Source organism: Octodon degus, unplaced genomic scaffold (assembly GCF_000260255.1).
Source record: "Octodon degus isolate 3935 unplaced genomic scaffold, OctDeg1.0 scaffold00045, whole genome shotgun sequence".
In the NCBI taxonomy this organism is placed as follows: domain Eukaryota; kingdom Metazoa; phylum Chordata; class Mammalia; order Rodentia; family Octodontidae; genus Octodon; species Octodon degus.
Window position 1 is genome coordinate 6,013,407 of NW_004524621.1, and position 14,076 is coordinate 6,027,482.

Sequence of the window (14,076 nt, forward strand, 5' to 3'; positions counted from 1 at the left end):
CCAATGTGCTCTCTGTGAGAGCCTGAGAGAATGTTTTCTCTCCATGTGACTCTCCTTAGGCATACTCTACATCATCCATCACTTTCCTCTTTGACCCCATAATCTCCTTGATCAGAAAATTTGGGACACTACCAAGTTACATGACATTACACTACAAGTTCTCATATGTCCTGAACCTTAATTGACCTTGGAGGGCTAGGTCCAAAATGTTGGCTTTCCTTGCGACCCTCCTTTTTCTCTAATTTTGGTCTGCAAACTTAGGTTGTTAACCCTCCAGAAGAGAAGCTTGTTATTACCATACAACCTAGGCTGTTAAGCTTAACCTCACTATCTGTGTGACTATCGAACATCTTAGGCATAACATGGAACAGGTATTTTTCATCAACTATTGATATATTGGACTTTTAGTCCCTACAGAATATGATGAAAAAACATTTAAAAATTAGAATATATTAATTATTGAAGCTGTCCTAGCAATTTGATTTGAAACTATCTCATTGCTATTTGTTTATCAATAAAATTATGGGGAAAATTAGAATATATTTTTTAAATAGGCATAAAGAATTATATAATTATTATGTTTACACATAAGTCCAGAAATCTAACCATATACAACCTTGTAGCAGGACAGTCCCACAACATTCCTTTTCCTGTCTCCTGCCTTCATTCACCACCCCCTTCTTTTTGAACAATCACAGCCTCTTTATTTTTAAGTAAGGTCTCGAGATCCTTAAGTCAATAAATTGCCTAGATTGAGTTCTAAAGTGAAATCCTCGCATCACCATTCCTGGCTAACAGACCAGGTGTTGAGGCAAGGAAAGCATCTTCATTCAACAATTAAAAAAAAAAAAATCAGCTGCCCAAGAAGACGGGGAACACTTGTTTAAATTCTGTCTTGCCAGGGGGCTGATTTGGGATGTGGGTGATCTGAGGCTGATGGTTGCCACCCTGAGATGCTCTTCCATTCTGCAGATCCCAAGAACAGAGACTTATTTCTTCACGCAGCTCTTGTCACTGCTTAGTCTGCCCCTGTGTGTTTTCTGATGTGTTACACTGGGCCATCTGTGACAGTGTCAAAAGCAGGTAGTGAAGGAGAACACCTGCCCGAGTAGAGTGGAGGCCCAGTGACGATGGAGGGAGTTTGTCAAGACGTAGGCACAAAGTTCCTGGCTTCTGGGTGGGCTGTGGCAGGGAGGGACACAAAGCAAAATCTATAAAGTGAACAGGTATGGGAGCAAAGCCCCAAAGGCCAGGCACAGGCACCCTCGGGAGCCAGGTACAGTGTTCCCAGAAAGAGGTTGTGACCATGTGGGACACACTGCCAAGTCAGACTCAGTGCCCAGAGCTTTGTTAGGCTCTGGTTACGCAGGCAGCTTCTGCCCAGCCCGTACCAAACTGTTCTGCTCTGAAGGCCAAACTCAACTTGGTGTCAGGACAAAATTGGCTGCAGATTGTGCTGGGTCAGAAAGGATGTGTGTAGCTATGTTCCCATGAAGATTTAGTTTTGAAAAGATGGTGAGCCAGATGTAGCGTGGCACCACAGATTACCAACTTTATTTTCTTAATTATGAGTATTAGTTTGAGTATCACTGTGTACTTCATTTATACTATTAGAAATTTTCTAACCTGTTTTACTTTTTTTTTTTTAAATGGAGACAGGGATCCCTATGTAGCCCAGGGTGGCCTCAAATTGTGTGGATGCTCCTGCCTCAAAATTGTGAGTGCTGGGATTACAGATGTGCACCACCATTCCTAGCCGTGTTAGACAATAGCATGTAATAGTTTAGAAACTACTGAAATGTTGCTGTTAACTTGAAATATTGTGAATGCACACATAGAAGAAATAACCTGGGGCCAGCGAGATAGGTCAGTGGACTAAGTGCCCGCTTAGGAAAGCACAGGGACTGGGGTTCAATCCCGGCTCCACAGGCTACACCTTCTGCCCCCAGGCATGCTGAGCCAGCCACCAAGACTGGGTGTGGTGCGTTCCTGTAATCCCAGCACTGGGGAGACTGAAGACAGGAGGATTACTACAAGTCTGAGCTGTATAGTGAGACCCTATACCAAATACATTTTAAAAAAGAGAATCCAATGTCTGATAGATAACTAGAGATCAAGAAGGACTTGTTTATGACATGCAGCTGACAAAGGAGGGCATCCAGCCACCCCACCTTGCCCTGATGGAGAAGCCATTAGCATCCAGGTCTGGCCCTAGTATAAGCTGCTAAGTTATTATGGTGGTCATCTAATATGGCTGAAGCCCTTAAAACAACAGCTTATCTTCCCAGTGACCACTTCCTCATCTCTTACTCCAGCCCTGGACACAATTTCCTCTCTTTCCACTCACACAGGAGAGACTCCCAATTTCAGCTCCTTACATGTAATTCAAACTGCCCCTCAAACTCCACCCCTAGCAAGAGTCCATAAAAATCTCAGCTTTCTTTGTCAGAGGTCAGGGATCTCCCCCCTCACCATGTTCCCTGGGATTTTCCATGTCATTTAGAGCCAATAAAGGCCTCTTTTATCTTCCCTATCTCTTTACTGCACCACAGAAAAACCTAACATCCAAGAGTAGCCACTGGATCTGGGGGAGGTGTCCGGATGTTTGGAAGATGATTGTACAAAACAGTGATCAAATAACCACTAGGAAGAGAGTATGCAATGTGTTAATTATTGAAACTGTCATACCAATTTGATTTGAAACTGTCTCATTACTATTTGTCTCTCAATAAAATTATGGAAAAAAAAAACAGTGATCAATGAGCCACGCACCCAAGAGCACGTTGTGAGGGGCTGGGAGACCTACCTTTTGGGGCGCGCTCTTCAGTGCACCGGAGGAGGTATAAAAGAGAGGAAATAGGTTGTGCTCACACATCTAATGAATGCCTGCTCTGTGAACTGGTTTAGTTGCACCTTTGGTCCTCAACAATACTGCGAGGGAGGGATGGTGTTTTCCCTTCCATAGGTGAATAAAGAAGCTTCCAGTTATGAAACTAGTCCAGAGGCAGGATGCAATGCAGCAGAGAAGACCAGGCAGGCCATGGTGCCTGGCGAGAGTCCCTGGGCCAGTGCCCAGCCCCCAGGCAGGAAGGGTCAGTACTGGGCAGTGCTTGGCTCCATTCTAGAACTCGGAGGTTTTCCAGGCAAGGGGACTGCAGATTCCCCACACAGCTGGCTTTAACACTAGACCATCTCACCTCAGCCTCCCAGAGCACTGAGATTATCAGTGTGTGTCAACATTAAAACTTCTGCTTTAATTCTGAAATCTTGTACATGTTTTTGTGTTATGTCCACACAGAATAGTGAGGTTCATTTGAGGAAACTAGTACATACATGTGACAGTTCTTTACTCTGCCTCTTTATCCCACCTCTCCTGGTTACCTTTAACATCTGCAAATCTCTACTTTTTAGTTTTTTGCCATCTTCCCTTTATTTACTTTCTTTTTTTTTTTTTTAAATTTTTATTTATTTATTTATGTATTTTGTGTGTGTGGCCAGCTCAGCCCACCAGGGGGCAGGGCTGGCTGGCATGTGGTGCTGGGGATTGAACCATCGTCCCTGTGCTTTGCTAAGCTTAGTTTGTTCTAAGTAGGCGCCTTAGACCACTGAGCCATCTCACCAGCCCTATTTACTTTCTTTTTTATTCAACCTTTTGACTCTGGCTTATTTCACTGAATATGATGCTCCCCACTTCCATTTTCCGGTAAATGACATGACTTCATTCTCACGGATGAACAGTACTGCATTGTGCATACGTGTTTTATTTATCCAGTCCTGTGTGGACATGCACTGGGGCTCAGCTCGTATAAACTGTGCAACTATAAGACAGCTATGCATGTATCACTATGGGCTGAGGTCTTTCTTTTGGAAACATCCAGAAGAGGTATAGCTGGATCAAATAGAATTGCTAGTCCAGGGAGATGGCTCAACGGAATAAGCGCTTCCCTGGCAAACATAAGGGTCTGAGTTCAATCCCTGGTTATGCAATAAATAAATAAATAAATAAATAAATTGAAATAAAGTGTAGGGGGGCCAGGGAGATGGCTCAGTTGAATAATCGCTTGCCTAGCAAGTGCAAGAGCCTGAGTTCAATCCCTGGTTCCACAAAAACAATCAAATAGAATTGCTATTGTTAAGTTTTTCGAAGCACCTCCAGATTGTTTTCCATAGTGGCTGTTCTAGTTTACATTCCTACCAACAGTGTGGTAGGAAAGGTTCTTTCCTCCACTCCCATGTCCTTGATGGTATAGATTTTAGTACAGATATGCCTCGTTCAACAACCTACATGTTTAACAACTGCTCAGACTTACGACAAAGGCACACTGTTCAGAGTTATGACTTTTCTGTGTACAGTTGTGTACGTCTTGTTTATAGAACCTCAGTATATTTTGTAGTGTACGTTGTTTATATATACTGCAATTTCTACTGATTACACCATATACTATAGTAGTGTAGTTTTATGTTATACATTACAGTATTGCCTGTAAGAGTTATGCAAATAGAACTCAAGTTGGACTTTCCTTGGACCATTTGTTCTGAATATTGTAATGTATTATCCCTCATTTACCAACCAACTCCATAAGGACCCAGCTACAGGAAAGGAACTAAGTTGTTTTTTTTTTTTTTTTTTTCGAACCGGGGATTGAACTCGGGCCCTTGCGCTTGCCAGGGAAGCGCTTATTCCACTGAGCCATCTCCCCAGCCCGGAACTAAGTTGTTAAAGGAGGGATGTTCATATGCTTGATGATATTTCTTCTGACTGGGGTAAGACAGGATCTCAAAATAGTTTTGATCTGTAATTTCCTAATAAATAAAGATGTATTGGCCATTTGTAGTTCTTTTGAGATGTGTTTATTCTGTTCATTTGCCACTTTTAATTTTGGGCGGTTAATCTTTTTGAGTTGTATGTTTTGGATATTAATCTATCTGAAGAGTGGCTAGTAAGGATTTTTCTCCTATTCTGTAGGCTTTTTACCCTGTTGTTTCCTTTGCTGTGTGGAAGCTTTTGGATGTCGTTTCATTATATTTTTAATTAATTAAGGCTGGACTCAGTCTCAGGGGTGCTGGGATCACAGGCATGCATCACCACACCTGGCTCACTTGTTGATTCTTGATATTACTTCTGGGGCTACTGGGGTCAGTGAGGACATCTTTGTGCTTATGGTCTGAAGTGCTTCCCTTGTGTTATCTTCCAGCAGTTTCAAGTTTCTGCTATGTATCTAGGTCTCTGGTCCCCTTTGATTTCAGTAGAGGGGATCTAATTCCAATCTTTTGCACATGGACATCCAGTTTTCCCTGCACTGTTTATGAAAGAGGCTGTCTTTTTTCCAGCATGTTTTTTGGTGCCTCTGACTCAAGTCAAATGGCTGCAGATGCACAGGTTCATTTCTGCATCTTCTTTTGCAGTCTGTGGGCCCACTTGCCTGGTTTCTGCCAGTGTCATGCTGTCTCTGTTACTCTGGCTCTGCAGAGGTCTGGCCTTGCTGTTTTTGGTCAGGACTGCTTGGCTGGTTCTAGACCTTTTCTCTTTTTTTAATTAATTTTTTTTCATTCTGTATTTGGTATAGGGTCTCACTACACAGCTCACACTCTAGTGATCCTCCTATTTTCAGCCTCCCTAGTGCTGGGATTACAGGTGTGAGCCACCATACCTGGACTCCTTTGCTGGCTCAGTGCACCCCAGGGGCAGGGCTGGCCTTTTCTTATTCTACATGAATTTAGGACTTTTTTGTAGTTCTGTAAAGAATGTTGCTGGTTTTTAATAGGGACTTTACTAAATCTGTAGATTGCTTTTAGTAATCTGGCCATTTTCACAATATTGTTTAGTCTGACCCATGAACAGAGGGTTTATTTCACTTTCTATTTTTTCCCATTTCTTCAATGTTCTGTAGTTTTCACTGTAGAGATAATCACCAACGTCCTTGGTTAGGTTGATTCCTAAGTACTTAATATTTTTGAAGCTATTGTGACTGGAACTGGTTTCTTAATTTCTCAGTGGGTTGATCATTGCTGTGCAGGAACCTGTGGCATCATGTGTTAGTTTCATATCCTGAAGTCTTCTGTTTTCTTTACCAAAATGTGTAAGGAGCAAACACTCTTATGTTATGGTTTCTTCTGCACATCCCTTATAGCCTCATGTGATCATAGTAGGACCTCTGGAAGGTGAGTGCATCAGGGGGCTTGAGCTGACTTGCAGTGAGTGGGGTCTGGTCAGGACAGTAAATCACTGTGGGCCCAGCTTGGAGGGTTCCTCTCCTTTCCTGGCTCCTCCTTTCTGTCTTTGCTTCCTGGCCACCCTGATGTGAGCAGCCAGCCGCCCACAAAGTGAAAATGTGAGCCAAAATAAACTTTTCCCCTTTAAATTGTGGGTGTCAGGCATTGTGTCCCAGCAATGAGGAAAGTGATGAAGACATGCTTAGTCTACAAAAACATCAAGGCAGGATGAACTGTGGGCCTACCCTCACCTGCCTATCTTTGGCAGTGCAGGTGGCTGCTTCCTTTGCAGAACAAGGCCTGATTCAGCAGCCTGAATCAGCATCTGCCATGGGTGCTGATTGTCTGCTGCCACAGGTGTTAACCACCTACTCATAGTGTGGGCTCCTGGGGCCAGCAGGGAGCTGGGTAGGGAATCCCCCAGTGCACACAGGTGTTAGGAGACATGGCAGCAAGCTGAGCATAGGGGCCTACACCTGTAATCCCAGTACTTCGGAGGCTGAGGCCTCCGAAAAGGAGGATCATTTTGAGTTCAAGGCCAGCCTGGGTGCTATACTGAATTCAAGACTGACCTAGAATACATTACTTTGTCTCAACCTCCCCTCTTCTCCCAAAAAGAGAGACACTGCAGCAGAGCTGAACAGGACAAGACCACATAGGTGCACCCAGGACACCCTGATGCCCCTTCTAATTCTTGCTGTACCACTGGGCTTATAGACAGTGAATAGCAGTAGCTTTTATGGCCCTGAGTCTATTCCCTCCTTTGACCTCTCTGGATTCTTGTGAGCTCTGGGATTGGTCCAGAGACAGTGACTACGGGGCCCTTGTGATGTTAATAAGCAAGTATTTAAGTCTTTCATCTTTCCTTTTCTCCAAGTCAGTCTCTTGGGCTAGAACTTGTCAGTAAATTCTTGTGGTGACAGGTTTGCATGGTGAGGACACAGGTAGCCCATGGGCTCTGGGAGCAGGTCTAAGTCATTCTTTGAGGTGCTAGTAGGCCAGAACCAGAGGCACCCCTGGGGACAGGGATGCCATTAAACTCAGCTGAAACTTTGATGTTCTTGAACAGATTTAAAATTTGAGTGACATTCCATGCCCTTGAGATGGGACAGGATGACTCATTAGGAGACAGGTCTTTGTCCTGGGTTTCACAGGTGAGAAATCATGGTACCAAGAAATGAGAGGTGAAAGTATTTTTCAAGGCTTCTGATGAAAAAAAAAGTAGTAATACAAATCATATGTGAGGCTTACATGAGTATCTGACAGTAGACAGAGCTGATGCAGAGGAGGCAGTCAGGCTACTTGACACAGGTCCATGGCCAGACCCATACCCAGGCTGTAGGCTAGGGATGCCCCACGAGGGTAGGAACTTTTCTCTGCTCTCAGCCCTGCAGCAAGAAGGCAGCTGGGACCCTGACAGACACTGATGACTGGGTGACTCACCACTCACATCAGCAAGTCTGCTTTGCACCCTCCCTTGTGACTCACTGACTGCCAGCCTGACCTGCAAGGTCCTCAGCGATCAGGGGTGATGGCCAACCCCACCCCAGCCTCCCAATGGGAGGCTTCCTCCAGGTCACAGGGCCAGGAACACCAGGTTGCCTGGGTCTCGTGCAAAAGAGAAGTGGCTTCTCAAGAGTTCATGACTGCTCTGTTATCGCTGGGCTGGGCCTGGAAGCCCCACATAGGATTTGCAGTTGCAACCCTGGTAAGCTGGGACTGGGTGGTGGCCCTGCATCTCCCACATGCCACCTGTGGACAGTGAAACTCTTCTCCCATTGCTGGCTCTGCAGTTACTGGGTTCACAGGACAGGGTAGAACTGGATGCCTGGTGACAAAAACACATACTTGTCACTTCAAACAAGACAGTCCTCCCCCCCCACCTTAGCCATGCCAGAAGCTCTGTCACTTCTGGCTCAGACCTCACCTGTTTCCTATTCTAGTGTGGTGCTAACCAGAAAGAGCCAGCTGTGCTGTCAAGTCAGTCAGAGCTCTGGCCACCCTTTGCCCCTGTGGAGCCTTCCTCCCCTGGGCCCACCTTCAGTCTCTGCCAATGCGGGTCAGGGCAGCTAGCCCTTGTACAGTGGTTCCTGAATACAAACCTTTTTTGTTTTGTGTTTTGAGAGGGTTACTAGGGATAGAGCCCAGGGCCTCCTACATGCTATGCAAGCTCTCTACCAAGGAGCTTGTTACAGATTGTGTCTAGTTGTCCCCCCAAAGCCTCACGTAAGTCACAGGGCAGACTTCCAGAGTTTGTGATTAACTCATGATCCACTAGGATTATGGGTGTGAGTGCTACACCCAGCCTGGGGCAAACAGCCTGAATGCAACATAAGGGAGACAGACTTGCTCTGCATTGCCACTGTTGCCACCACTCTCCTCATTTGCTCTTGCTGTAGTGTCATCCACCACTGGGTGGAGCTCACGTGACTCCCCAGTGAGAAGGAGGACTCCAACCCTAACGTTGCCCCAGACTTCTCCAGCGGCGAGCCCCACCGGTGCGCGCGCATCCTCGTGTGTGCGTGTCCAAGCCCGCGCATGCGTCCCTGAGTACAGAGCCAGGCAAGCACCGAACTAACTTCCGGGCAGGCCCCGCCCCCGAGCCGTGGCCCCGCCCCTGCGGCCCCGCCCGTATCACGAGGCCAACGAGCATAAGAGTAGGCCACTCAGCACTGCAGTGAATCTGGAGACTCCCTAAGTTCCCCGCCAGGATGATGTGTGGGGCGCCTTCCGCCACGCAGCCCGCCACGGCTGAGACGCAGGAGCTCGCGGATGCGGTGAGACGCTGGGCCCCAGGAATCAGGGTGCGAGGCGCGGGCCTGGGGCGAGCCCCTCCACGGCCCGGTGACGCGGGAACCCCGTGGTGGGGGCGCAGGTGACCCTCTGTCACTGTAACTCAGCGCTACTTCAAACTCTGAGTTTGAAATTGTCTCCAAAATGAAAAATAAAAATAGAACTCCCTCTCCTGGTGCCTGGATTTCCCTGCAGCTAGCGTCGTCAGGACCTTGGGAGGGCTCCAGCCAGGTGCAGGGACGCGAAAACCAAGTCGGGATCCTTCTCCGCAGGGTCAGAGCTTAAGGTGAGGAAAGGATCAGGCAGGCCCCCTTCCTGACTTCCCTGCCCGCCCTGCCTCCCACACCCCGCTGTGGTCAGCCGCGGCCACCAACGCTGGTGGTGTAGGTCGTGCGAGAGCAGTCAGCTGGTGACTCAGAGCCACGGGAGCAGGGCAGTTGCCTCAGAGCCCTGCTGGGCTGCTATGAGACACGCCCATACCCCTATCGAGGTCGTCCGTACCCTTCCTCAGCAGAATTGCTCACAGGGGGGTCAGGTGAGTGTTGTAACTCAAAAGTGAGGCAGGCTTAAAAGTTTAAAAAGCACTTTATTTTAGCTGGTATCCAGCGGCAACACCCGGCACAAGGTGCCCAAGTGCGCACTGAAGGAGGGGATCGTGGGGTTTATAAAGCTTAAAATCGCAAAGCAGGTGGGGGAACAACTCGGGAAGTTAAAAAAGTCATGGCATCTGTTGAGACTAAGTATGGTTATAGGTCTGGGGAGGCTTGGGAAACAGTCACATTGGAACTCAAGGGTGGGATGGGGGCTTGAGGAAACAGGTGTTCTGTGAGACAAGCATACATTGGAACTCAAGGATGGGGTGAGGGCTTGGGAAACAGGAGGTCACATTTTACAGCAGCTGACATGGTTCACTAAGAGGGCGCATACAGAACAGGATGGCGGCGCTTTGGGCAGGTTATAACAGTGAGCAGTAGTCTTGTTCCTGTTGGAAACCATGGGGCAGGTACTGGGGATTGAACCCAGGACCTTTGTACTGAGTTATACCTTCGGGTCTTTTTTTTTTGGGGGGGGGGACTTTAAGTCTTGTTATGACAACATGTTTCACAGGTTGGGCTCAAATTTGCAGTGCTTCTGCCTCAGCCTCTCAGGATGCAGGGGTTGCAGGTGTGCATCACCAGTTATCAATATGCTCTGGGTGCTGTTCCTTCTCCCACTTGCAGATGAGGAGAAATGAGATCAGAACCTGATCCTGGGTCAGAAGGATGGCAAGTCTTGTCTTTGGACCTGCACCTGGGGATCCTCAGTCTGGGGGGTCCCTGTGCCTTGCAGGCCTTCCACCCCATCTGGTCCCCGGAGGGCTGGTGCCCACAGTGTCAGCCAGGACCTGGAGGTCTACCCCCCATGGAATAGTCCACTGTGCCTACAGATTCCTGCCTGTGATCCTGAGAGCCATCCTCCCCTTGCAGCCCAGGCAGGTTTCTGAGTGTTGCTCACACACAGCATGCTGTCCCTGGAGGCACAGCACTGCACCTGAACTGAGGTGGGCCACGGGAGCATGTTGTATTTGGATGGCTTCCCCGCTCCCTCCCAGGCTCCAGCCCTCCCCACAGGAGCTACCCTTGGGTGGCAGAGTCACCCTGCCTTGGGTGACTCACTACCTGCAGCTGCTTGACTCCTTTATTTCTAGCAGGGCTGCTTGCTGCCTCCTACTGGTGTCTGCTGACCAGAAACTCGATCCTCTGTGAGCACCCCAGCCATGGTCAGCACTCTGGCCATGCACTCTGATAGCAGCCACAGCACTTCTGAACTGCATTCACTAAAAGATTGTTATAAGAACAGACAGACTTACTGTTTCCTCCATGATAAAAATAACCAGCAATTGAAAGTCAAAGACCCTAAGAAAACAAAATTGAGTGAGATGCTGTTTGTTGTTTTGGTTCAAATTGGGATCTGCATCAGACATGGGGGCAGGCTTTCCCTGCACCGTATCCTCAACTGCATAGTTTGGCATGACCAAAGCCAGGAGAGCCCCAGGTGACTGGCAGAATAGTGAAGAAGACAGAATAGTGAAAAAGACACAGGTGTATCTAAGATGTGGAAGGTGACGCTTAAATTAGATCTGAGGTCTCAGTTAATGGAAAAGATTTGGTTTTAAAAAATGAGTTAGGGCTGGAGTATAGTGCAGTGCTGGTAGAACCTGTGCTTAGCATGCGTGAGGCCCTGGATTCCGTCCCTGGCACTAACAAATAATAAATAAAAGGTTGGTTAAAAATGACACATTAAAAAAAAAAAAATAAGGGCTGGCGAGATAGCTCAGCGGACTAAGTGCTTGCTCAGGCTAAGTGCACGCTGAGCTGGCGATGTATAGTGAGACCCTGCATGCACACACACAAAAGACACATAGTCCATCCATTGAAATGTTTGCATATAAAGTGACAAAACAATGGGTATAAATTTGTACATTGTATGATAATGCAGTTGTCAAAATACTGAAATGTCCTATACCCCACAAAAGGGCTAAGGACATTTCTGAGCAAATGTCAGAAGTTTATAGCTAGGAAGGACCTGGTTTCTTCCTTTTTGTTGGTGGAACTGACAGTTCAGCTCACCCCGCCCCTCTGTTGTGAAGTGTGATAGTGTCACAGGTGGCACTGGATGTCACTTGTAGACCTGCTTAGCCCTTCCCCTTCTCCGCCTCCCTCAGGTGAGGGCCCAGCTTGAAGAGAAGGAAAACCAGAAGTACTCAGTTTTCAAGGCTGTATCCTTCAGGAGCCAGCCGGTGGCTGGGATCAACTACTTCATCAAGGTAGGTGTGGCCCCAGGGTGGTCTTGGAGGACCGAGTGTGTGCATGGGTGAGTGTACCCAGCCCCTTCCAGAGGAGGATAGGGCAAGGTTCTGAGTTGCAGCGTCAGGGTCCCTGTCCAAAAGGAGGAGTGGAGAGCTGTCCTCAGCCCAATGCTGGTGACCTGCATGAATGTCCAAGGAGCTGGGGGTGGGGTGGCCCTCTGCTCAACATCCTATCTCTCCAGGTAGACACTGGGGACGAGAACTTCTTGCATTTGCGGGTGTTCAAGAGCCTCCCACATGAGAACAAGCCCTTGATGCTGGCCGCCTACCAGACCAACAAGTCCAGGCATGACGAGCTGGCCTACTTCTAGCCCCTTGTCCTGCGCAGCTCCGTGCGACTGCCACCATGTATCTCCTGCAAGCCCATGTTCGGGACCATGATGTAAATCATCCTGCTGGGCCACCCAGCCATGAGGAGCAGCTTCTTACACTGTGGCTCCAAAATGTCTGTGTAGTTTTCCCCTCCCAGTGAATGATATTGTTCCCAAGAGGCCTGTACATGATCTACCTTTAAATATCTATTTTTAAAGTCTTTACTGATGGCTCCTTGTCTTGGACTTTTTCTTCCTCTGAAATCAGATGTCTCAGGGAAAGCATACCTGGTGTTGACAAAGCTCTGTGCCTGCCTGTATGACAGAGCTGTGTCTGACCCAAGTCACGGCAGGGTGGGGATAGAACCCCAGTGGGCTTTGGCCTGCATCCCAGTCCCAGCTCTCGCCTGGCCTTGGGAACTGTTCCTGAGCCTCAGCCTCACTGTACAGTAAAGATTCCCAGGAAATCAGTGCCAGGATGTGAGGTCACCATCTATTTGGCTATACTTACACACTCCGAGCTTGGTAGAGAGATGTGTGGGGGTGTATGTGGTGGTTCCACACTCCTAAAGGGGGAAGAAATATAAATATATAAATATATTCCTTTTTGAGACAGGGTTTCACTATGTAGTTCAGGCTGGCCTCAAACTCAGGGATCCTCCTGCCTCAGCCTCCTGAGTGCTGGGATTACAGGCATGCATCACCATGCCCAGCCATGAGAGGCATCTTGGGATGTGTGTGTCCACCCTAACTCCTCCACCTAGATTTCAACAGAGGCCACTTGTTATATGAGGGGAATAGTTGGCCACTGGGTGAGTTGTGTCTTGTGTTACAAGGGTGCAAACAGGTGATATTTCTCTGCTTCTCTGAGATAGCCGTAGTGAGGCCTGTGGGGTGCAGAGGAGAGAGTGGAGCAGGGACCTCAGAGTGGTGCAGTGGTCATCATTTGTTACTGAACTTGAGGAAGGACTAGGGACTGGGTGCAGTCAGCGGTACAGCACTCACTAGCACATAGGCAGCCTTGCTTTTGAGCCCCAGCACTAAATAAATAAATAAAATCACTGACCAACAGGAAAATCTGGTCTGTTCCCCTGACCAAGTCCAGTGAAGGCGGGAGAAGGTACCCTGTAAGGTTTAGGAAGGGTGAAAGCCTGTCCCCAGCAGGAGCCAGAGCACAGCAGCTGGACTTGGGTTGGAGGCCCTGCAGCTTTTGGAGGCAGAAGCCACAGCACACAGGACAGTGTGCTTAGGACAGGGCGGAAGCTGCTGTTAGTGCCAGTCCGGCATAGGTACAAGTAGACAGAGGGGCCAGGCCATTGCCAGGAAGCTGCACCTCTGGGCCCCCTGCTTCCTCGAGAAGCATCAGGAGAAACATTGTGGATATCTGCGGAGTTCTGTCCAGTGCTCAGGACAGAAGTCTCAGGCTGTGCGTGGTGGCCCACACTGTAAATCCTAGCACTCTAGGAGGATGAGGCAAGAGGATCACCAATTCTAGCCCTTCCTAGGCAACCTAGAGACTTAATGAGGTCCTGTCTCTAAGTAGGGCTGGGGATGGTGCTCACTCTAAGGACCAGGGTTCAATCCTTGGATTGAAAAAAGCAGAATGAGACACTTTTTTTGTGGCAAGGTCTTACTAATCAGTTCAGGCTGGCTTTGAACTCACTCTATAGGCCAGGCATGGTGGCTCATGCCCATAATCCCTGCACTAAGGAGGCTGAGGCAGGAGGATCTTTTGAGTTTGAGACCAGCCTGGGCTACAAAGTGAGCTCAAGGCCAGCATGAACTGCATAGTGAGACCCTGTCTCAAAAAGACAAACAAAAAAAAGTATTCACTGTAACTCAGGCTGGCCTCAAAGTCAAGGTGATCTTCCTGCCTCAGCTTCCTGAGTGCTGGGATTACAGCTGTGCATC

The 14,076-nt window shown here is 48.1% G+C and overlaps 1 protein-coding gene across 1 annotated transcript; it reads left to right on the plus strand.

The window, feature by feature from the left end:
• The first annotated feature begins 8,782 nt into the window (after window positions 1-8,782).
• Cstb (cystatin B) lies at window positions 8,783-12,396 on the plus strand. The gene is made up of 3 exons (XM_004631800.2): window positions 8,783-8,990; window positions 11,711-11,812; window positions 12,037-12,396. The coding sequence occupies exons 1-3, from the start codon at window positions 8,925-8,927 to the stop codon at window positions 12,163-12,165; spliced, it is 297 nt and encodes a 98-aa protein (XP_004631857.1). The 5' UTR covers window positions 8,783-8,924; the 3' UTR covers window positions 12,166-12,396.
• Window positions 12,397-14,076: the final 1,680 nt, after the last annotated feature.

Coding starts and splice junctions, on each gene's coding strand:
- Cstb (XM_004631800.2), top strand. CDS start 8,925: ATGATGTGTGGGGCGCCTTCCGCCACGCAGCCCGCCACGGCTGAGACG. Junction 8,991..11,710: donor CGCAGGAGCTCGCGGATGCG/GTGAGACGCTGG, acceptor CGCCTCCCTCAG/GTGAGGGCCCAGCTTGAAGA. Junction 11,813..12,036: donor GGATCAACTACTTCATCAAG/GTAGGTGTGGCC, acceptor CTATCTCTCCAG/GTAGACACTGGGGACGAGAA.